This window comes from Tiliqua scincoides, chromosome 1, assembly GCF_035046505.1.
Source record: "Tiliqua scincoides isolate rTilSci1 chromosome 1, rTilSci1.hap2, whole genome shotgun sequence".
NCBI lineage: Eukaryota > Metazoa > Chordata > Lepidosauria > Squamata > Scincidae > Tiliqua > Tiliqua scincoides.
In genome coordinates, this window is record NC_089821.1 from 176,066,222 (window position 1) to 176,091,051 (window position 24,830).

The 24,830-nt window shown below is 44.4% G+C and overlaps 1 protein-coding gene across 1 annotated transcript in view; it reads left to right on the forward strand.

The window, feature by feature from the left end:
* The window catches only part of ADGRB3 (adhesion G protein-coupled receptor B3), a 564,982-nt gene that overhangs the window by 538,724 nt on the left and 1,428 nt on the right, over positions 1-24,830 (forward strand). Inside the window, exons 28-29 of the mRNA XM_066612423.1 lie at positions 15,464-15,499; positions 21,347-21,457. Of these exons, the coding sequence (XP_066468520.1) occupies positions 15,464-15,499; positions 21,347-21,457 (147 nt within the window). The remainder of the gene's footprint in view (positions 1-15,463; positions 15,500-21,346; positions 21,458-24,830) is intronic.

Genomic DNA, 24,830 nt, shown 5'->3' on the forward strand with positions numbered 1-24,830 from the left:
AGGGCCCCCACCCGGTTCTCCCCCTACCCTGGAACATTCCCCACCCCCACGGCCCTCACAGCCACCTGGAGTTTCTACCATGCTCTGGGTGGCATCCATCTGGTGCTCAGTGCCTGGGCCAGTACTGACTCCTCACATGGTGTCACAGACATGCCTTATGGCACATCACATCACCACTGAGGTGTCTTGGAATTGGGCCCTTAATCAGCCATTTCTAGAAAAATACTGAACAGTAAAAAAAAATTCAATGATAAATGTGTTGAGGAAATATTTATACAGATCGACCTGATCCTGTCCCCCACCAGCCCAGAGTATGCAGTGCCACTAATGGAATGTGCACTGCATGCTATGGGCCAGCCAGGAACCAGACAGCCCAGGAAAGGTAAGTATAGATTTTTACATACCTTCCTGGTTCTCAGTGGGTCTCCACAAACCTATGCTAGCTCTTTTGCTGTTGTAGGTCAAAGGAGACTCTGGATAATATAAGGGATAAGATCCGGTGTGCACAACTGCCACTGAGATCTATCTCCCTCCCAACTCCAGACTAGTCTGCTTCCCACCCAGTTCTGCACCCTGATCTGCCCTGGTTGCCAACTTACCAGCAATAGTGGAGGTTCTTCAGACTGCTATTTACCTACATGTGGCCTCCAGAGCATTGTGTTGGTGGCAGCAGACCACAGAATGGCGGAACAGCAGCTGAGCTAGTGGCTTGGGCCTTACACTGGTGAATTACAAGATCCAACTGCCGAAGACCTAGATAAGATTGGACCATAAATGATGTTTAAAAAAAAAAATCCATATCTCTGCAAATCTTAAGGCAGCCAAACATCTAGTTAGTCATGGAAGGAAAAAGACCATTGTTCCCAGTCATACATGTATTTATTTACTTAAAATATTTCTATTCTGTCTTTTCTCCCATAAAATGGGAGATTCAAGGTGGCCAGCAGCAAGGCTAAAATACAAAATTTCAATAAAATAAAAAAATTCCATTTGATAAAAGCAGTGAATACATGATGATGAAGCAGGAAAAGTCAGCAAAACTGTAGAAATAAAAACCAGCAGCAAGTAATAATAATTTAAAAAAACCAACCACCAATTAGCTATGAAAGCCCACGCAACAGGAAAGGTTTGTGAGGGATTCCCTAGGGAGGGAATGCCAAGTGAACATAAGAGCCGCACTGGTTCAGGCCAAAGGCCCATCTAGTCCAGCTTCTTGTCTCTCCCAGTGCCCTCCAGATGTCTCAGGGAGCACACAAGAACAGCAAGATACCTGCATCCTATTGCCACTTCCTTGCATCTGGCATTCTGAGGGAGCCTACTTCTAAAACCAGGAGGTTACACATACCCATCATGGCTTATAACCTGTGATGGACTTTTGTTCCATAAATCTGTCCAATCCCCCTTTAAAGGCATCTAGGCCAGATGCCATCACCTCATCCTGCGGCAGGGAGTTCCACAATTATCCACTGGGTAAAGAAATATTCTCTTTTGTCTGTTCTAATTCTCCAACACTCAATTTTAGTGGATGTCACCTGATCCTTGTATAGTTGACAGGTCATTTCTGGAACTACCCAGATGGTCATAGTTCAAAAAGTAATACTCGTCAAGCACATTGTTGTTAGTTTGGGATCAAAACCCTATGCATGAGATGGTGAGAGCATGCAGAGGTTTTACAAGGCAACTGCCCAAGTCTAGTGCTTTTTTTTTTCATCTAGTCATGAGCATGCTCGCATCCGACAGTTCCTTATCTTGACAGATTGAAGTTACTTCAACTTCCCTGCCTTCAAAGGAAGCATCTTGGAAAACACTTCTTCAGTTCAAAGCATTCAGTTTTCCTGACAAAATCATTTTGCATCTTTTTGAACTGGGTTGTGCTTTGAAAGAGTACACTCAGACAACTGCTCTCATTTAAAGAAAATTACTTTGAAAGAAAGCAGAGACTTCCCAGGTGTTTTGATTCATAGTTGAGGGGAGGGAGAAGAGTCTGGGGAAGGTGTAGTCCTTGCAAGCCATCTCCAAATTAAGCACATCTTTTTCTTCTAATGATGTAGGAAAATTCAAAAAAAGACTCAAATCTCCTATGCCCACCTTTTCAGGAATGTAAAATGTATACATGTATACAATGCATACATTTTCAGGGAGAAGAATTCAGCCCCAATACATAGAGCTAGTCTTGGGTAGGGTAGCACATCTGAAATCACTTGACAGGGAAACAGCCTGATAGAATAGCATGACAGAGGAACACCATCCCCATGCAGATGGAATGCCACATTAATCAAACCCCTCATATGAATGGCTAATCACACAGAGGCTCAGCTCAGTTCATTGGAATCTCCCTTTTCAAACAGCACAAAAAAAATATCAGGGAGATCTTGCGACCCCACCTTCATGCAATCAGATGCTCTTTGAAAAGACATTTTTCCACCCCACTCTTATTTGCTCATGGAAATGGCTCATTCGGCTCCTTTACTGTGCTGTTACAAGATAGTCACCAACTGAATCAATGGCTAAAGGGCTTTACACTGGCAGATCTTGCATAATGACCAGGTTGCGGTCAGGGGGAGACCTTTAACAGTTCTGCAGGCTGCTTGTCACAAGTACATAGCCCCAAAGGCAATGTGTGGGTGACCACAGCCTGCAGAACTGCTGTTGTCACTGGTAAGTTGGTGGTAGGGGTGGATCATGGTGAGGAGTGGTCATGGGAGAGCACACATCTCAGTGGCAGCCACACATGCCAAATCTCATTTCTCCTTCCTGGCCTGGACCCACTCCCCAGGCTCTCCTCAGACTTATACCATCAAAAGAGCTAGCGCAGGCCTGAGGAGTCCCACTGGGGTCCAGGCAGCCTACAGGGAGGTACATAAAAGTGTTTGTTTATGTCTCCTGGGTTGTATGGTTCCTGGCTGGCCCACAGCATGTAGTGCAGGTGGCAATGAGTGGGATAGTATTGAGCTGTAAGTCTCTTTCATCTTTTCAGTGGAGTGGAACTCTCACAGTATCAAATGATACCACTTTGTGAAACTCTCAGGGAGGTAGTGCTGAAATGAAGGGATCTCAGGAATATTTGTAATTTCACAATCATTATCCATTCCCATATCCTGTTCCCAAGGATTCACTTATCCACAGCAATAAAAGTGCAATAGGTGCCCCACTTACACCTTCTCTTGGAATCTATTTGCAGTAGCCAAAAACAATTTTGAGAAGCCTCAGGCAGTTCTCCTGGCTTCTGTTGTTCTTGCAGCTTAACAAGTCTCCACATGTTCTCAGTGGTTCTTGATGGCTTAACAAGACACATCAAGTGCTAATTGAAGTGCTAACTGGGTTCTGCTGTTTCAACAATTTCAACAAGGGCAGCAAAGCTTAGTGCTAATGAAAGTATTTTACCAAGATGTTGAGCTGCCCTCAGTATGCTCCAGCCCACAGAATTCAAGGTAAGAGTCAGGTTCATAAAGTTCATGTAGTTAGTACAGTGTATAGTGAAGAGAGTCTGCAGGAACCTAACCCCATTTTTCTCAAAGGATCAATGATTCAGTAACCGCAATTTCGGTAACATCAAGGTCTTCCCCGATGTATATAAAATAGGACTGTTGTTTAACATCCTGCAATAAGATAAATTCCATTCTATGTATTACCAGTGGGATGTTCCAGACACAAAAAATGAACAGTCAGTCAAAAGTCCCTCCCTACCTGCAGTGACCTTAGCACTCCAGATTAGTCTGAATAAGACGGTTTCCTGCATCAAAGCAGAGGTTTACTCTAGGGATGGGAGTTATGAATGAGTTGTGAAACATGCTGATAGGAGGAGTGGTAGTGTGGAATTGGTAAGACGTTTTAGAGAGGCAAGGATGTGGCAGAAGATGCAAAAGAGCACTGAGTACAAAGACCAGATCATCATGATGGTTGTAAGACACTTTGGGCGTAATCCTAACCCACTTTCCAGCACCGACATAAGGGTAATGCAACTTCAAGGTAAGGGTACAAATATTGCCTTACCTTGAGGAGGTCCCCATGACTGCCCCCCCCCCCAATTGCAGGATGCAGCACATGCCCCACTAGCACAGCTATGCCCGTGCTGGAAAGTTGGTTAGGATTGCGCCCTTTGAGAGATCCATTCTCAAGTTGTTTAATGACAACAGGGCAGTGATGCTTAATATAATCACAATCTGATTTGAATCGGTTTGAGTCATTCATTACCTTTTAAACTGTCTGCATGTCATAGTAAATGTCGCACATCGATGAATATTGATAGTCACATGTGGCAGTCCCAAATGAATTTTGTGAATGTCGGAAAATTGGTCCCTGGTTTTCAAACATTCATCCATTAATGCTGACAATCACTGACTTTTCCACACCTTCTGCAACATATATCCTAACCAAAAAATAATTAATGCTTCAATGTTATGCATTTGTTGGAACTTATTCCCAGGGAAGTACGTATAGGATTGTAGCCTAAGAGCCCAATTCTATTGGGCCACTGTGCCACTTGCACTCACATTCCGATGGAGCAGTGCACTTCATGACTGTTGCAAAAAGCAACACACAATTCAACATGGCTGGATCACCACCATAGGTGGTGAGTGGCCACATCCACATGCCAGCATCCTGTCATAGAACCCTGGCCCAAATAAGTCAGCACTGGGGCTGGGCAAGAGGTGGGGTTGGGCGGAATGGGGCAGGGAGGAGGATGACTAGGAAGTGACTGGGGTAGAAAGGGGAGTGGATGGAGGCCAAGAAGGGGGCAATATTGGCAGCAGCAGCTCCACCTATATCCTATCTCCCTTCCTGGTCTTGATCTTCCTTTCCGGGTCCCCTCAGACGTGTGCCAGCAAAATCACTGTTGCAGGTCCAGCTAGACCCATTTGAGGAGCAAAGGCCTATCCCCAGGAAAGGGAATAAATTCCTTACCCATAGGAGACCTCTGGGACTGCCCTCCCAATGCAGCACACACTCCAGTGGCACAGCTGCATTGGTGGGAGAGGGGGTTAGGTATGATTGGGCTACTAGTCATTTCCAAAAGATGAATTTATGATGAAATAGATACATGAAAGTATTAGTAACTACAGGTATAACCTAATTATCCATGGATTTTTCACTCAAAGTTTTATCTCAGTGCGATGAGAAGGGCCCTTTAAAGGAAAAAAGTCATTTAACAATAGCCTCAGTGCAAGAGAGGGCAGCTGGCTGACAATCCATCAACCATTCTGTCTCCAGGCACTTAGAACAGATTCACTCCAAGGCAAGCGAACCCTCCCTTCCCCCTGAGCACATGAAAGAATGATAATCACTTTGCATTCTTTCCCAGTGCTGCACACTGGGGAAAGGGAGGGTCACTGGCTCAGAGTGAAGCATTTCTAAGCGCCTGGAGAGAGACTGATTGATGAATTGTCTGCCTAATGCCTCTGTCTTACATCACAAAGGTAAGCAAGGCTGTTTTTAAATTGCCTAGCAAAAGGGACATTATTTTTAAATGGATTTGCTTTAATGCGATATTTGCCACCCACATGAGTTCTGGGAACAGAACCCTCGCAAATACCAAGATTCAGTCTGTACTTGTACATCAGTAACCTGGAATAGATTCAGATTGATCCTTCCCCACATATACTTCAGACCAGTGACGGGCTTGGGGGGTAGGGGGGAAGCCCCAGGAGCCATGCCCACTGCGCCCGCCACTGCGGTCACCTCCGCCTGCCCATCTGAATTTTCCGTGGGCAGGCAAAGCCCCACACGGCACTCCGAAGCACTCAAAAAGCCTTCTGAGGCTTCTAGCGTGATCTTGAACAGTATTCCGGTTTTGTTGGGAAACCGGAAGTACTCTTTAAGATTGCGCCAGAAGGCTTTTAGAACACCTTGGAGCATTACACGAGGTTCCATATCTAGGTAAGTATCACCAGGGGGGGCCGTGTGATGCAGGAGGGTGGCATGTTGCAGACCTACGCCCTAGGGCAGTATGGGGGGGCCATGTTCATTACTGCTTTGGACACATAGTAAATCTATATAATAAAAATGTTAGGTGCTTTTTAAGCACTCAAAAGATTCCACTTATGTGTAGTATTTTTATGTGTACACAATCAGTCCTCTATCACAAGCTCATATTAGTGGGGCTAATTAGCTGGGCTTCTGAAAAAGAGATATGCACACAAAAAAGGTGCAGAAAAACCCCACCAAATCATATTCAAGTGCATTTTTAAATCTCTAAAACACTTTTTTTCCCTTTAATTTTGTAGATGGGGAAAGAAATCCTCTCATGGGCAGGGATCCTGCATGTCAAGTGTAATCTCAGAGTGAATTATAAACCACTGATAATAAGGATTTATACTAATGGAAACAGGGGTACAAGCTTCACTATAATATTATATCTCTTGTTTCAGTTATAGCCTGCACTCTATAATGTATCTTGAGCAATATCTTATGTAATTAATCAGGTAGCTGATTAGAATAAGGAATACAGCAGGCATTCAACCCTTTTCATTGAAGGAGAGGGACTGCATTAGCCATTGGGTGAGAGCTGCCTCTTCCTGCTGCCTAGTTCAGGTTGGTGCATGAAAATTATCCTTCAGCACTATTCTATTTTTGTCCTCCAGTGAGCAGAGTTCAGTGTTGTTCTGGAATTATACAGCGAAAGCTCTACATGATTAGTTCAAAGCCAAATTGACTCAAAATGAATTATGGCTGCAGTCACCCTCTCCCTTGGTTTTCACTTTTTTGCTTTCAATTCATGAGGCTTTCTGCTTTCATGTGGATTTTATCATTGTCATAAAAGCGAGGAAGTAAGAGATGGGAAAGTTGCATCAGGTCTTCATCTTCTGAATGTGAATGCAATGTGTTTGCCCTCTCTCTCTCACCCCAAGCAACTTGCCCAACCTCATTTGGAATATGTTGCCCACATTAATCTTTTCTGCAGTCAAATTAACTAATGGGAATATCTTACTCTGACATTCAACCTACATACTCTTTTCTTAATTTCATCCCATTATTCTTAATGAACAGCTTCTCGGGCATCAACCACCCTAATAGATGCCTAATGACTTTGATTAATTGGTGTTTACTCGCATCTAATACAAATTCCCAACTCAGACCAGTAGTTCCAACTTGCATAGTTCTTTTACCTTTCTCTCACTTCTTTTTATTTTTATTTCATGTATGCATTTATTTGTATCTCAGTGTTGACACTTTCAACAAGAAGGCCTTCTTTACCTTTAGAGATGACTCAATCTATAGTGCCGTCACTGATTTATTCAGTCATCAGCTTTTTGACCAACAATGATCTCCTAAACTAAAATAGGCCAAAATTGTTCATGTAATTTTCAATATTCAATTATCAAAGGTTTGCTGAATTTAGTACAAACTAAGTAGTAAATTATCAAAAGCCAGCCATATAAATGCTTACAGCTGCTAGATTAGTTTGTACAAGATACTTACTTCACAGGGTTGTTCTAAGGATTGCATCAAAATACTACATGTAGAGTACCAGGAAGCACTAGACAAATGTTAAGTATTTTGAAATATTACAACACAGTTTCTGGCAGTGCAGCCCAATGATAGGTTTGGGCTGTCAGTCTCTTAGCCACTACACTCCACCAGCTGTGTGTTGTGAGTAGTTTTCCTACTATGTTGGCATCCTTCAGTCTCAGAAGGCTGTGGTATCGCGCTCTAAATGGTGGTTCTGAAACAGAGTGCCCTCTCCAGTGCGCGAAGCCTGGGTAAAGTAGGTATGGAGGATAGACTGTTACCCATGCAGCAAATCCCCCCTCTCCACGTCGCTGAAATGGTCCAATGGAAAGGCAGAAGCCAATACGGTTGGTTCCAGCGGCGTTGCAGAAGTTGCCAGAACCTGACTGTGTTCAGCCATGAACTGCCTCAGGGACTCTGGCTCTGGATTTTGCCTCGAGGTTGACTCCTGAAGCCTTTTCCATAACTGGATGTAGCCACAAGGCAGTGGAGGTTTGGGATCAGAGTTTTCCTTCTCTCCAATGAGCTGCCTTCCCAGGCTAACGAGTCCCATCTACCCGATGGCTTAGTCGCCTCTTACGACAAGTACAGCCAAACTGAGGGCCTATTCTTATCCCCAGCCCTCAGGGGAAAGTTTTTTCCAGGGGAAAGTTTTCCTACCATGAGTAGGCTTATTGAATAATCCAAGTGCATCCTATGCTCCAAAATGCCACCCTTTGTATATTTCAGACATCATAGTGCAAGATATGCACTTTTTCATGTACATGGAAAATGTTAACAGATGCAGCTGCCCTAAGGCTCCCAGCAACACAAAATTGTATATACAAAGTTCTTGCTTCACTAATTGAAGCATCTCACATATTTTAGCCAGCTTTATTAATAAATGACACTATTTTTTAAGGCTGTCCAATTGCTAACTAGAATAATGGGTAATTGTAAAGACATTTAGCAGAAAGTGCCACAGACACAATGCCACAGACAGAGACTACTTTGGAGATAATGGCCGTCAGAGACAATAGATTTTGAGTTGCACTAGTTAGGCGAGATCCATTTCTTTTAGAAAAAAAATCTGGCATCAAGGCTTTTAATCCCATCCATGCACAGTTTGAGCAGAGCACAAGCACTAACTCAGAGGTGCCAAATGGCCACCATCACCCCACGCTCCTGCTTTTCAGAATTCACACAGTTTAAAGGATAACTGTGCTGCAAAAGCTTGATTCCAATGTATGTATCTCACCAACAAAGACAAATTTATGTTAGTTCCTCCAGCACTGCTCGATCAGGCACCCTCCATCTATTTCTTTTGAAAATAATAGCAAAACTGTCAAAGCACCAAGATGGTATTAAATGTGTGGGAATTTGGCACATTAAGAGAATTCAACATTTTATTGACATTTCCTGAGTATGGTTATTTGTTTAATAGTAAACTAGAACAATTGGAAGCTTATTTTTCATTTACTGTAGTGCTTGTCTGTTGTTTGAGACTATATATCTTATAGGACAATGACAGTCTCTTGTGACGGGAGCAGTGCTTATCATCTCTTGCCCAACCTTAACTGCATCTGCAGCCATAGGTGCTACTTTTCAGGAGTTCTCTAAATGCAAACTTTAAAAGAAAGATAGGGATTTTCCAGGTGACTGAATTCACAAATTTTGATCCTTAGTGCTGTACTGGCTCTAACTCTGTTTTGTTTCTAGTGCTATGATATCAGATCCTGACTGTAATGCATAGGAGAGGGTTGTAGTCTAAACTACCTGCAGGATGATTCCCTTCCCAGAGCTTTCTTGAAGGGGGAGCAGAAACACAAAGCCACAAAAAAAAATAAGAACAGTAAGCAGAGGAGAAAATGAAAAAGAGACTAAAAATGAATGCAAATGGAACACTGCTACAAGAGGAGAGTATCACTGGCCCATCCAGGAAGCAGATGATGCAGATCATGTCAAGTAGCAGATTGTATGGAGTGTCAAGCAGATTCAGTGTGCCCCTTACACCAAAGACTGTCACTACTCCCTGCCCGTAGACAAAGCCACTCTTCTCTGCTTCTGTACCTTGCAGGGTCCCTTTAAACAGATCAGGAATTGAGTGAAGTAAGGGGGTGGGAAAGTGGATTGCTGCTATTGTCCTGCAACCCTCCCCCCCCCCAAAAAAAAAAATCGTAGAAGGTGGTGATTCAGCCCTATGCCTCCTCACCACTCTTCTTCACAGTGGTCTTTTCAACAAAAACAGGCAGGCCCTCAGCATGTCCCACACTTCTTGTTTTGTTGAAAAGGCCTCCATGAAGAAGGAGCAAGGTGTGCTGCAAGGAGGAAGTAGGGGGCTTGATCACTGCCTTCTATGCAGTTTTGGGGGCACGTGGTGGGGCTTTACATCAGGCAGCAGATCATTTGGACCATCCCTGAGGGCAGCAGTTCCCAATCATACCATGGTCACAGCACCCTTCTTCCATGGTGTCCTGTCATGGTGCTGCAGCACTGCACTTCCCCAGGGTCTCATGTGATTGTGCAAGAATAGCACAAGATTAGACAAGAATAGTGCAAGATCTTGCAAGAATAGCATGGTCTAGGCCAGAAGTTTTCAACCGCTGTGCTGCGGCACACTAGTGTGCCATGAGGCAGCCTCAGGTATGCCGCGGGGCCGGAGGAGACAGGCAGCAGCCACAGGCGGGAGAAGCGGCTGCTTTGACCCTCACGCAGCAGCAAGGAGCAGCCGCAGCTGCTTTGCATCTCCTACTGTGAGCAAGAGGAAAGCTGCAACCTGATCCTCCTTTACCTGGGAGTAAGCCCCATTGACTATTAAGGGACTTACTTCTGAGTAGGCACGCCTAGGCTTGGGTATCAAGTCCCTTGTCTGCCCTGTGTGCTGATTGGGCAACCAGAAAAGCCTGGAGGAGGTCTGGGCGGAGCCAGGGGCAGGCAAGCAGGTAGGAAGCGGGCGAGTCTGCTGAGGCCACCAGCCTAAGAATGGACTGGCTGATGGTCCTTCTAAGTCCCTTTTCCTTGCCACAGTTGCCTGCAGCTCCCCAAAGCCACTCTCCCTGCCTTGCCTTTGCCTTTCAGAGGGGGGGCGTTGGGCCACAATCCTATCCACACTTTCCTGGGAGCAAGCCCCATTGATTATAATGGGACTTACCTCTGAGTAGACATGCCTAGGATTGGGCTTTTGGGCACACTTTTTTCTGAAATACAGGAGCAGGCAGTTCGGGGGGGGGGGAAATGTGAGGCAAGTGATTCTGGACCTTTGGAAGGAACGGACAAGTGAGGGGAGGGACAGTAGGAGAGGTGCTAACTGCAATTATGAGATGGGGGGATGTGCCTGTGGGAGGGGGTGGGTGGGGGAGAGAAAAGTGCCAATTGCCTGCTCATGTATTTGAGAAAAAAAGAGTGCAACCAAAAGCCCAATCCTAGGCATGTCTACTCAGAAGTAAGTCCCACAGGCACATTTCCCCCCCCCCAATTACCCCCCCCAGTCTTTGGCTGCAATCCTATCCACATTTTCCTGAGAGTAAGCCCCACTGAACAAAATAGGACTTACTTCTGAGTAGACCTGGTTAGGATTGTGCCCTTTGTCATGTAATGAGTTAATTATATTAATTATATTATTTAAAAATTAATTGTAATATAGTAATTTAATGTAAGTAAAAAACTGGGAGTGTGCCTTGACAATTTTAGTGCCTTGACAGTGTGCCGTGCTGAAAAAGGTTGAAAATGGCTGCTCTAGGCCCAGGCAAGGTGGTGGTGCCTGGGAGAGCTGGGAAAAAGAGGCTGTTGGGGACATGCCCCAGTGCTGGAGTGCGTTAGCCGCAGTGCTCCTGGGAGTTCGCCAGAGTGCCCCAGGGAACTGCGGCTAACATTTGGAAATGTTAGCTGTACCACTGCCTGAGGGTGCAGTCCTTCCGCTGCTCAGAATTTATTTTTCTTGTTAATTCATTCAGGCTTCATTACCTGTATGTGGCTAGTAGAGTGAAGGAGCATTCAACCTCTAAACAAGTGGGGTTTTTGTTTTTATAACGATGTCACGTACCCAATGCATCTACAAAGTAGAACTCCAGCCCGCAATAAGCATTCTGCATGGCGGCACATCAGTTTTTCCAGCAACAAAATATTGCAGTTTGAATCCAGAGAAAACGCTTTTCCTGCTATTAATGCATCACCCAGAAGAAAGCCATTTGGTTCCCTGTAATAACTCAAAAAAAAAAAAAAAATCCTAAAAACACTCTTTTTGGGCATGGGCCAGTCCCCTACCACATTCTCCCCATGTACCAGTTTCCTGCAGGTCACCCCCCCCCTACCCACACACATACACTGGCAGCCCTCTTGTGCATATGCTATGCACAGCTAATAGCATGTGTAGGAGACTGGCTGGACAGTTACCTTGTTGCCTAATGAAAAATAAATGCTTGGAAAGCTCTCCTTCCCCTCCCCCATTTGTTCTAGCAAGCAAAAGCATGCCTTAGTTCAGAATGATTATTCTCTTCTGACCTGAAACTGTGGACTATTTCTTTTCTTGGTTTTGGAAAACGGGCTGTGTCTCATCAATCTGCAACTCAGAAAGGCAAAGCAAAAGCACACCACTTTCCTTTAAGGCAGAGTTAAATGGCTGTCTTTGCATCGGATCAGTGGGACTCCCACTTGAAATGTTTGAAATGCAGGTACTGGCTTTGCTTTCTGAGTCAACAGTGCCAAGAAAAAAAAATGGTGTGCTCCATAAGCAGCCTTCTAGCAGTGACATCTTTCTAAATATATGGCATTGCAGTGAAGTTGCTGCAGTGTGTAAGTTACTCATCTTTCCCATCAAGCTGAAGCGGACACAGGAGTTGTGTGGGCGCTTCAGCCTCATCACCAGCTCTGCACATGCATTCCTACGTAATGCCGCAGTGCTTGTGTCGCTGGCTCCTGAGCAGACAAGCAAGGCAGAATGCAAAGTAGATGCGAATTGCTTCCTTCTCTCACTTTTTCACCTGAAGGACAGACCACATCATGGCTAACAAGCCAACAAGTACAACAAATGTATTGTCACCTGTTGGTTTGAAATTGGCCATTGTAATGAAGTAATTACCTGTTGAATCAATTATTTTCTTTCAGTGGCCACCAAGCCAGGCCTGGAGTGCTCGATATTTGGGGGGTATTGTAGCCTTATCAGGCTTTTGTGAAGCCACATTTTTCTTAAGGTTTGAAACTTTTTTCAGTTTATTTTTAGTGGTGTCATTATTCCAGTGAGCCTTGGGCAGCACAGTCCTAACTTGTGCTGGAACATGTAGGTCAGTGGGCCTGCACTGAATCCAGCAAAAGTTTCAGGCTGGCTGTAGCTCAGCCCAAGGCAAGGGGAAAAAATTCCCCTTACCCTGTGTCGTGCTGCAGTGGCCCCAATGGGTCTATTTGGATCTGATGAAAATCTGAGCAGCCCAGAGCTGCCCCCAACTGCCCAGGATCAGAGCTAGGATCTGGCATAAGTGCTCCTGGCCCCCCGCTTCCCCACCACCTGCCCACGGGACCACCCACCCTCCCCCCACCCCAAAGCACCTTCTCCCAACCTGCTCCCTGCCCTCCTCACACATCCCCAGATCCCTGCGCTGGCCTGGGAAGGCCAGCACATATTTACTGGGCCAAGTGCTTATGTCGGTACAGGGAGGTCGGTGAGTGTCCTTGCGCCGGCCTCCCCAACTCCTAAGTTGGTGCAAATGTGCCAACAAGTGACTTGCGTTGGCCCACGGGTGCTTTAGGATTGTACCCTCAGTATCCTCCTTACACTGCAGTCCTGGGCATGCCTACTCAGAAGGAAGCCCAGTTAAGTTTAATGGGAAATACTGCCAGGTTAAGTGTATATAGGATTGCAGCCTAAGGTCCCAAACCCCAACCAGCCAATAGCACACAGAGCCGCTGATGGAGTGTGTGCTGGGGGGGGGGAACCAAGCATCCCAGGATAGGTACATTTTGTAAAATAATTTCTTACTCCCTGCCCCTGTATGTCACCTGGCCTCCAATGGATCTTCTTAGACTACACCAGCTATTTTATTGCCTTTAAGTCTGAGGAGACACAGAAGGCAGTTTGGGGCAGGAAAAGGGGATAGGATCTTGGCGTGCGCCGCTGCTGCCACTTGAAATGAACCAACCCCTGCCCAGCCTGCTGCCCAGCCGATCACCCTCCAAAACAGCCCCACCACTGACCTACCGGTTCCAGCAGAGTGTCTGGGAGGTGGTGTTACATGCATGGGGCCTCTGATCATTTGTGCCAGTTGGCCCCAAAGCACATAGCAGCTGCACTGTTTCGCGCCAACAGTCCAGGACTTATCACGAGTTCTAGATAGGATTGGACTGTCAGTGAATGAATAAAGTACAACTCAGGCTTGTCAAGTACTATATTGTCTAACATTAGGACTGGAATTCTCTGCCCACTTTGTTGAGAGCAAACCAAACTGAATCCTTTGAAACTTACTTCTGAACAAACATAGGGTCAGGCTGTGAATGTCACCATCTGAAAAATCAGTGGAAAATGCCGTAACAGGGTCTTAATTCTCATTTCAACTACCTCTAAGAGCAACACTGCAATAATGGAATTTCATAAAGGTTTTGGCTCATACCTTCCAACTCTCCAACCAAGGCAGCCATGATTTTCTGGATGGAGGGCTTTTTGAAGCCAGCAGAGCCCATGCACATCTGCCTGCGGCCTCTGCGGGTTTCAGAATGTCTCCTAGAGGCAAAAAAAGAGGCAAAAAAGTCACTTCCTTCCCGGAGGGTTTCCCCAGTCCTCCTAATGCCTATTAAAGCCATAAAAATGTACTTTGTTTTATTTGTTTCATGGGGTGTGACCTGTCTCACTACTTAAGGTGACTGCTTGCATTGCTTGCATATACTTACTTTTTGTTCCATTTTTTACTTACCGTATTTGTGACTGGATTGGTCTGCCCACCAAGCAATGTTATTTGACTTGCTGATTGGGCTCCTAGCCCCACCCACTCATGCACAGGAGTACCCTATTTTCATCTGTGAAAAGTTGGAGGGTGTATATGACAGAAAGAAAGCTCTGAAAACTCCGTGATTAAAAGTGTACAGATTTTTAAAGCATAACTAACGTTTTGGAATAGTCAACGTTAAGGACTTTCAGGTTAGAGGATGACCAGTTGGTTGTGTATGAGCAGGCTTTTCCAGGGTGGATGCACATAAGTAGTTTAGCATGAGAAGCTGATTACCTTATATTAGATAAAGTAGAGAGCTTCTTTGTATATTCTGGCCTTTCCTGAAAAATCAACCATGCTCTGAAAGTGAGTTCAAATTTTAAAAAATGCAGATTGAGTTCCACCATAAGGGGACTTTCAATAAGCTCCTTCCATGCCTGGCTTTCAGTTGTGGATACGGTCAGGAATTGCAAATTTTGGAGCAGTCATTTTACAGAAAAGATCTTTGTTATGCACGGTGAGCAAGTCTAATCTGGAATGACATTGAAGTCCCACTTTGGTTCCATCTCTAAACACCATGAAAGACTGAACCAGAAGAGATGTGTCCAGAGTTACGTCAGAGGAAGTCAACTTGCACAAGGAAACATCCCCACCTCCATCCCCTCTTCACAGAAGCCTCTTCTGAGGATGCGGGGACCCTCAAGAACAGAGTGGGAAGGGGCATGGGAGACCACAAGGGGCGATTGCTGAAAACTGAGTGGCAGCACTTTCCATGATCAGAGTTTGACTCACAAAAAGTGCCTCGGCATGATTTTCAGCAATTCCCTGTCCCCCTTCAGGCCCTCATATCCCATCCCAGCTCCTTGGGCTGGGGGTCTCTAATTCTCAGGAGAGGTTCTTCAAGGGATGCAGGGGCTGCTGTAGAGAGGAGAGGTTAAAAAAGTTGGTTTGCCAAAGCATCCTTTTGTTCATGCAACTCTAGAAGCAGCCCATGCAAAAGGTGACACTCAGTTACAATACTTGTATTTATTTCAGAAAAAGAGAAAAGGAGCAGGTCCTTCATGTACAGACACCCAGTTAACACACAATTGTTTTTCTTTTTTCTATCTAACACTTCTTAGAGAAGGAAATCACGCTATTCAGACCTCGACTTTGAAGTAAGTGATCCTATATTATTTCTGTGTCTTCAAATTGCATCTGATTTAAAGAAAGTGAATGTGAACTGTTTGTTTTAATATACTGACACCAGTTTTCACAGGAGATCACAGCATTGTTTAACTGTGTGCTATGCTTCACAGCTTATTCTTTGTTAAGTTTGCATCTCTTTTAAGGTCTTTTTTTTGCATTCATAAATTTGCCTTTTCCAGAGAGCAAAACATGTTTTGTCTTTTGGTGTTTTTAGAAACGTATTTCCTCAGGTCCACTTCTTCGGTGCATTTCTTCTGACTCTGAAACTCTGAAGGAATTCTTTTCCCCCATAGATTACATCGCTATATAAATTCTTTTGGGGTTGTCACCTCTCTTGAGGTTTTAGGCTTCCCCTGTGAAAAAAGAAGACTAGACCTCATTTACATGTATTAATCCATTTAAATACGTAGTGAGATGCTTATTGCTGAATCTTGAGGTTGACCTAAATAAAAGAAGCCCCATACAACAGCCAGGGCAACCAGCCCGGGAAGCTTAAACTCAACCATGAGACAGTTCTTAGTGCATGCTGAGGGCAGCAATGGTCAGGTATCACAAGCCAGTTTCATTGCTGTAAAGATCTGGAGTGAAGGCTGCATCCAGTAAATGCTGCAAGAGAGGCCAGTGACTGTGTGGTGGAAAAAATATTTCCATGTCTTTCTAGCCTCTGAAGTTCTAGAGATGGAATGGGAATGTGCAGGGATTCAATTGCACATGTAGTGGGTGGGGATCAGGCCTTCAGCTGAAGAAAGTAATGAGTGGTGGTGAACATAGGAAACTGCCACCCCAAATTAGATCATTGGTCCATCTGATCCAGTGTTGACTACTGTGACTGGCCGATCTCTTCCAAGGTCTCTGCCCTGCTATGAGAGCCCTTTAATGGAAGGTGACAGGGACTGAAGCAAACTCTGTGATTTACCACTGACCTCATTCCCTGTTGTCTAAGTATCTGCTTGAGGGACTAGAGACCATTTCAAATTGGGCAGCTAAATATGAAGAGCACAAATACACAATTTGCTCTCAGAAAGCATGGGCTGGTTGTTTACTGGCTTCAGGTAGTTTTCTCTCTTCAGCTTCACTGATGAGTGATGTTTCAGTCCTGAACCCAATTAGTCACTGCAGATTAATGAAGCTGATAGGAGTAGCAGTTAACACATGGATCCTAAGCCCATTATTTGAAAATAAGTGTCATTGTTCTCAGTGGATGTTAGTTTCAAGAAATATGTTTAGAACTGAAGTGTGCCTGTATATATTCAGAGCAGAACACACACACACACACACACACACACACACACACACACACACACACACACACACAGAGTCTGGTTTGTGGAATAGTAATGATTTGTGAGGTGTTGGTTTATGCATAAGCTTCCTGGTCATGCAAGCTAACTATCTGATATAATTAATTATGTGTTCCACTTGTGGAGCTAAAATCTCACAGTGTTTGCATAGCCAATATACACTTAGGACCATTTTATCATCATTTGAGAAGCATGCACTATCTGTAATATGAAAAAAAAAAAATCATCTATATTAATATGAATGGGCATAGACGGTATATAATGCAAGGTATGTTGTGAACAACCTTCCTGTATTTGAGAGAAGAATTGGGTTTGACATAATAATCATTTACCTAACAAAAGTACTAGGTAAAAGAAGTAGTGACATTATCTTAGACACAATGCCTCATGAAATATTCCCAAATCCAAGGCATATACATTTAGAAATGGGCTATGTCAGAATGCCAGATGCAAGGGAGGGCACCAGGATGCAGATCTCTTGCTGTCTTGTGTGCTCCCTGGGGCATTTGGTGAGATACAGGAAGCTGAACTAGATGGGCCTTTGGCCTGACCCAGCAGGGCTCTTCTTATGTTCTTATACATAATTGTATCCAACCAGCAGCCCAAGCCTAACTAACATTCCGTGCTGCGATGCAGTGGTGCCCAAACTGCCTCCACTGTATCCAACATGGGAAGAGAGGATGCTGGAGGTCTCCTCAAATTTAGTGGACATTCTTCCTCTTCCCCAGGGTAAGCCCCAACAACTGCTACGGGGATATTTGGTTCTGCGCCAGTGAAATTGCTGGCACAATTTCCAAGCAGCTGTGTTGGGCTTTCAGGCTCAGAAGGCGGGATCGGATATGGCAGTAACTCCTGCCTCTGTTTCCAACCCCCACCCCACTCTACCCCGCTAACCCCCTCCCACCTCCATTCTGCCCTACCCTATCCCCCACCACCCAGCCGGAGGTTACCTGCTCCATTGGCCGTTCCACTGGAATCTGGCTCTGGCAGACTGGTGCAGACCTTAGCACCAGGATCATCTGCGCTATCATGAAGCTCTTTCTTACACGTTTGCAACAATGCTTCTGCCAACACTGTGCCAGTTTTAAGATTGCACGGTAGGACTAATAGGAGTTATTATAGGCAATGGCAGGATCATGGTATGCATGTGAATTAATCTGAGTGGCTATTAGTCTTGATGGCTACATGGGACCTCCAGATCCAGTGAATGGAGGGGCAGCTGCAGGAAATGACATTTTCAGTTTCTTAAATATGCATTTCCTAGCTACTGGTGTCTACTGGTTTTTCACCCAAAATAATCTTGATAATGGAATATCTCACTTTTCAAGTGATCAGTAAAATGTTGTAGTTAAGAAATTTAAGACTTTAATCCGTAATGTATTACTCAGTTTGATATCCAATAATTAAAAACAGTATCTGGCCATCATTTGTACCAGCCAATACCTCTGCCCTTGTAATATTAGAAATAATTTAATTGCCATTTTGCATCTACAGCTAACCCCTCTCTCCCACACAGCTATTTTCCAGGTTTCCTTTTGGGATCCTGTCTACTGGTTCCACCTCCTGATCCCCACACATTGATGGGTTTTTCTGTACAGAATTTGCGCACATACAATGTGTAGGTTGTGTGCAGAAGGGCCCATCAATGCAAGCTGGAAGGCAGAAATCTGTGGGTGTGAGCTCACTCCCCTCCACCAAGTGTCGATATCTTTAAAGTTGAAATCTGGCAGGGAAGGATATCCATGAACCGAAGAAAAGATGCAAAACCAATCTGGAGCATTTTCAAACCAATTCTGAAGTCCCTGGACCTTATCGTTATTCACCTTTTTGACCATATGCAAAGAAAAATAAACTTTTAAAACAGTCTCTGTTAAACAGTCATAAAATGGCATTCCAAGTAGGAAGAATCTGATTAGCAACCAAATCAAGCTACCAGAATGCAATTATAATTTTTTTTAGGTATAAGAAAAAGTTATATAAGCACAGCACTGAGCAAGCCTAGTGAGTCATGCAGTGCCTTTCAGAAGGTCAGAAATTCAGTGTGGTTCTCCCTCAGAATTTTTCTCTGATTCAGAGACATCCTTCCTATCACGAAGGAAAGCAGATTTCAGCATTTAATAAATACAGATTATATTGTACATGTTCAAAACATTCTGTTCTCCTTTATCATCCGGTTACATATTTTTCAATTGTCTGACAAAGTGTTTATAAAAAAATGAGTAAACCCCTTGCCAAGTTCACCAACTGCTGCCTCTTTTGGAACTTCGAGGAACTGGCATCCTTCAAACAGATGCATCGCAGGTATCCTGGTGGCATGGCAACATGACAAATGAGCTGCACACATTGTAAGAGAGTTGCAGTTGTGGATGCCACTCATAATTTTCTAGCTCTTTAGGTTTGTGCATTGAGGTCCACCTCTCTGTGACTTACGTGGGCATAAAGAGTTAGATGCTCAACAGCAGAGTCATCAGTACAGTACTGCTATTTCCCACTCCACACCTTCAGAAATAATGCTTTAAGAGAGTTCCTTTTCAGCAAGGAGCTCAGAGACTGCTAGGGTATCGCTAGAGCATTTGACACCTGAGGTGGGTGTCACCTCCACTCCACTACAGGACAAAAAATTTTAACACCCCCCCTCCTCTATATGCGGTGCCCTCCTGCCCAGTTCTCTGAGTAGCCATGCAGCTTTCTGACCTCCTCACCTCCCTTCACCCCCCCCCCCATTTGCTGTTTCTTTGTCAGGTTGTCCTTGCCTGCATATTCAAAATGTATTTAGTGTCATTTCTGCTCCATAAATCTGTCCAGCCAACTAAGTTTATGTAGCTTCCACAGAAATCAGCAAGACTTTCTAGGAAGTGTCATCAGGACTATAGTCCTTTTTGGTTTGGTTTTGCCACTCAGAAAAAAGATATCTTTCCCTATATTAGGGTTCTTGCTTAGCCACTAATCATTTTGAAACCGTGTGTGCATGAGAGAATGACTGTGTTTGCTGCCTAATATTAGCAACCATTAGATTAATATCTTGTAAATCTCCAGCAAGTCACTTATGTGAGACTTCCCTCATAAATCTAGGTCAGCCATCTCTTAGGCACGGTATGTTTTGCAAGGAGGATCTCACTGAATTGTGCAGAACAGTTTCCTGGTCTCTCCCCACAATTCTTGTGAGGTTAATTGGTTTATAATTGCTTGCTATGGTCTTATGCCCATATTGTGATTCACTTTGCCACCTCTTCAGGCAACAGAAATCTAATCTATCGTCAAGAGACTTCCATATATTCCTCACTGCTCTGATAACTCTGATCCTCAGCTAATTACTTAGGAGCAACACTTCCTGGGGAAATTACTGCCAGATAAGTGTCTGTTTAGTCCAATCCATGTTTATTCTGAACATCCATTGACTAGTGGGAGTTACTCCCAAATAACTGTAGATAGGATGGCAGCCTCTGTGCACTGTTGTATAGTACTCATTTATTTATTTATTTAAATGTATGGCCAACAGGACCGCAACAAGATAAATTAAATGAATGCTACCCTGGCAAAATTCTTCTCCAGATCTACCGTTATGCCCTTGCGTGTTAATGTTCTGTTCATCGTGGGGAGGAAGAATGTCCACTATGAGTCACACTAGCAATTTGGAAGCTCTGCCTAGCTGAGTTCTGATATGATCTGGCATGGTCACAAAGAGGGGGAGGCTCCATTTGTCATTGCTGCCATATGGAACATTGTAATTCTTAGGAAATGAGAAGGTTTAGACTTAAGAGAATGCAGAACTGCAAGATTGCATTCCAAGTTGTCTTCCTTTTGTGCATAGAGGTAAAATGTTCACCAATCCCCCCCCCACCTTCCGTGCCCTATGCTACCCTTTTCTGAAGTGCCCCAGACTCCTAGGAATGCTATACATAACCTCAGACTCAAGGAAGCAAAGCCTGCAATCCTCTGCACACTTATAAGGAGATAAACCGTGCAGACCTTCCCTAAATGTAGAATTCGGCTGCATGACTGCTGCCACATCACAACTGTCGAACTGGCTTTCCATCATTATGATAACCCTGGATGCTGTATTCCATACTAACATCCTTCTGATGAAAAGCACGTGAGCTGCTGCCCCATTCATATTCAATGTATTAAAATTGGAATAGATGGCTTCCCCCTCCCACAAATCAACTTTTTCAACATTTAAAGCATTTCTTTAAAAATTGTTTTTGCTGACAATCTGGATATTTTGCAGTCATGACTGCTACATTCATACCACATCTGTGGCAGCATAAAAGAAATACTTATTGAATTTGGCAGTTCAGTAAAGGGAAGGAGAAAAAGCAACACTTCATGTCCAGGAAGTGTATTAGAAAGATCAAATAGGAGATGGTGCAATTCATTTCCATGGCTTGTATCTATAGGAAGGAGACAGCCCAGCCAGATTCAATTTGCTTTATTAGGCTGGAGGAAATAATGATTCTTTTAAAATTATGTCATGATTCATTATATAATATTAAGCAAGTCTGTTGCATTTTCCAGAAGGTCATGCATACGAGGAAGAGGCACATGGAATTGTTTCAGGAATTAAATCAGAAATTTCAAACACTAGACAGATTTCGAGATGTACCAAAATCAGGCAGTATCAGTATGGTAAGTATATTATTTTTGGCGTTGTACAAATGTTTAATTTGTTATCCTCTGAGAATTAAGGGGACAGTGGTATAGTGGTGGGACTTGGACTAGGGAAAGCTGGGTTTGGCTTCCACTCAGACTACGAGGCTTGTGGAGGCCAATCGCTTCCTCCCAACTTAACCTACCTCAAAGGATTGTTGTGAGGAGAAACAAAGATAAATCTTACCAGGTAACTACCCCAAGCTCCTTGGAGGAGGGGTAGAATAATTTGTGAGGAAACAGAGCTGCCATGCCTTGAAGACCATCTCAAAACAAGATCATACTATTCTCAGTTAGTGAAAAATACCCACAAAATCAAGAACGATTGACAAAGGTAGACACAAATATCTGGTTTTCCACTCATCAAGCTTCAGAGTTAACAGTTTCAGCATACAGGAGTAGGGTAACAGATGTGGAAGACTATGGGCCCAATCCTATCCAATTTTCCAATGCTGGTGCAGCCAATGGGTATGCACTGTGGGGAGGCATCCTCAAGGTAAGGGAACATTTGTTTCCTTACCTCAGGGCTGCATTGCAGCTGCACTGGTGCTAGAAAATTGGATAGGATTGGGCCCTATGTCAGGAGGGGCCATGTGATACACTTGCAGTACTCCTTTTTCATGCTTTTCCAGAGACTCCCTTTTCTCTAATGCAGAAGCACGCGTAAAGCTTTAAAAGACTGCAGTCCAAATAACATCGCACATCAGCTATCAAATGCCAAAAAAGCTGTGAAATATCAATGATTTAAATATCCAAGCTGAATAGTGGTGAGTGTAAACCACTAACTTTAAATATAAATATTCACTGGCTATTCAACAACAAAATTCAAAAAATACTTTTAAAACATTTTTTCTACTCATACAATGATTTACAATTACAAGTAGCAAAAATTAACAGAAAAAAAATCAAATTACAATGTCTCAGAAATATTTTTTTTAGATTGTGAACCCCTTTAGGACAGGGAACAACATTCTCACTCTTTTTGCTTTGTAACATACTTTTGCACTTGTTTTAAATTCAAAAGCATAATAAAATAAATGATGAACAAATTTTAGGATTCATTAGCAAGTGCTTTACTTAGCTCCTGTGTGAGAGAAGGATTCCGTGGTAGAAAGAAATTTTCTTTAGGATTAGCAAGGCCCACTGATTTGTTTCTTTGATTTGATGTGAGAGCATCTCCGTAATGCCGAGCTCCTACACTTCATGGAATCATTGATTCCCAGGCTGAAATTTATTAGCCCCCCCCCCTCTCTCTCCCTCCTATTTTTGCTATTGTGAAAAATAACACTAACCAATCCTGAGCTGCCTGGCATGTGAGACTGCTACTGCGCCAAGATGCCTTCTGTGGCACCCTGTCGGCATTTGGGCAGCAGCCAGTGGCTCCTGACGCCTCCTCGGGGGAAGGGGACATTCATCCCCTTCCCCCAAGTAAGGGAAGCAGCCCCACAATGGGGCTACTCAACTCAGCATCAGTTATCTAGTCTGCGCAGAGTAAGGATGCCTTAGCCCAGGGGTGCTCACACTTTTTTGGCTCGAGAGCTACTTTGAAACCCAGCAAGGCCCGGAGATCTACCAGAGTTTTTTTACAATGTTCGCGCCATCATAACATATATCATTTATGTGTACAATGTATGTTGGTGTACCTTGCATAACCGCATGAGCCAATATTGCACAACACAACATAATTAACTATAAACATTTTTTGTAATTACTTGAGTTTACTTTGATGACTTGCACTGAACTGAATCAGCCAAGGATGCATAGTCCGGACAGTAGCTGCTGACAGCCAGCCTCAAGCACACTTCCAAATGTTCATCAGTCATGGTGGAACAGTACTTGGACTTAATGATCTTCATATAGGAAAAGGCTGACTTCCTGCCTCAGGTGCTCTTATATCCCTGAGGGCCCTATTGCCTTCAAGTGGCTGCAGCTGTGCAGCACACTCTGCTGGATGCCCAGGCCTTACCCTTAAAGGGGCCACTGCTGACACCACATCTACCTCCTCACCAGATCTTCCTTGATTCCAATACAAGTGGGGGGGGGAGCAGATCTCTATACAGACCAGTGCAAAAACAGGGGAAAGGTGTGGGGGAGGGAAGATCTCTCTATATAGACATCACAGCAAGACCAGTGCAAAACCCCTTGCACACAGAACCAAAAGATGGAAGTTGGGGGGGGGGCAGATCTCCATACATACCAGTGCAAAAACAGGGGAAAGGTAAGTCAGCCCCAGTAGAGTCAACGGGGCTCACTCCCAGGGATGCGTGGATGGGAGAGAAGCCCGCCAGCGGCTCCTCTCCAGCTCTACTCACCAGTCAGCCCCAGTAGAGTCAACGGGGCTCACTCCCAGGGATGCGTGGACGGGAGAGAAGCCTGCCAGCGGCTCCTCTCCAGGTCTACTCACCAGTCAGCCCCAGTAGAGTCAACAGGGCTCACTCCCAGGGATGCGTGGACGGGAGAGAAGCCTGCGATTGACTCATTGTGCCTCGCGATCGACCGGTCGATCGCGATCAACGTATTGAGCACCCCTGCCTTAGCCTGACATGGAGCTCCAGATCTGGTGGAGCTGAGCTCTGCCAGTCCCGCCCCTTCCCACCCCTCCTTCTCCCACCACGCCTTCTCCCTGCCCTCCACCCACTCCAGAACACCTCCTCCCCAACTCCCCCCACCCTAACTTACCTCTCTGCCACCCGGTGCTCAGAGTGACCACTGGGCAGCAGACTCCTGGTCTCCAACCAGGAGCTCGCACTGGGCCAGCTCCGGCATTGGGCCAGTACTAATGCCCACAAATGTGCCTTACAGCACGTTTGAGCCGGCAGTGAGCTGGTGCACATTCAACAGAATTGGGCCTAAATCCCTGTTTCTATTGACTATATAACAAGCATGCACTGAATTGAGCAGTAACATTTTTGGAGTATTTCAGATCTGCCTGGTTATTTTCCTCATGATTTCACATACTTGCTCCCAATTTTGAAGGGAGTTTATGGGGGTGGCAAACTCATTTTGGCTCTAAAATGAAATCTAAGAAGATTAAACATCAATTTAATCTCCCCAACCCTGCATCAGATCAGCCCAGGAAATTGCAAGTAGAATACACTGCATGTCCACGAGGCTTGAGTTTTGCTGACCCTGTGAAAGAAAGACTCCTGTAGCTCCAGTAAAAGTCTGTTGGGCAGCCACCAAGACTGCCTTCTTGTATTTATGCTCAGCCTACAACCTTGGCATACCAATCCAGTGAATGACAGTGTCCTTGATATGAATCCTCTTGTGATACATCTTTGGGAAGAAAATGATCTCTCAGATATATAGGGCCAAAGATTTTTAGGATTTATATGTTAAAAATTAGTTATGT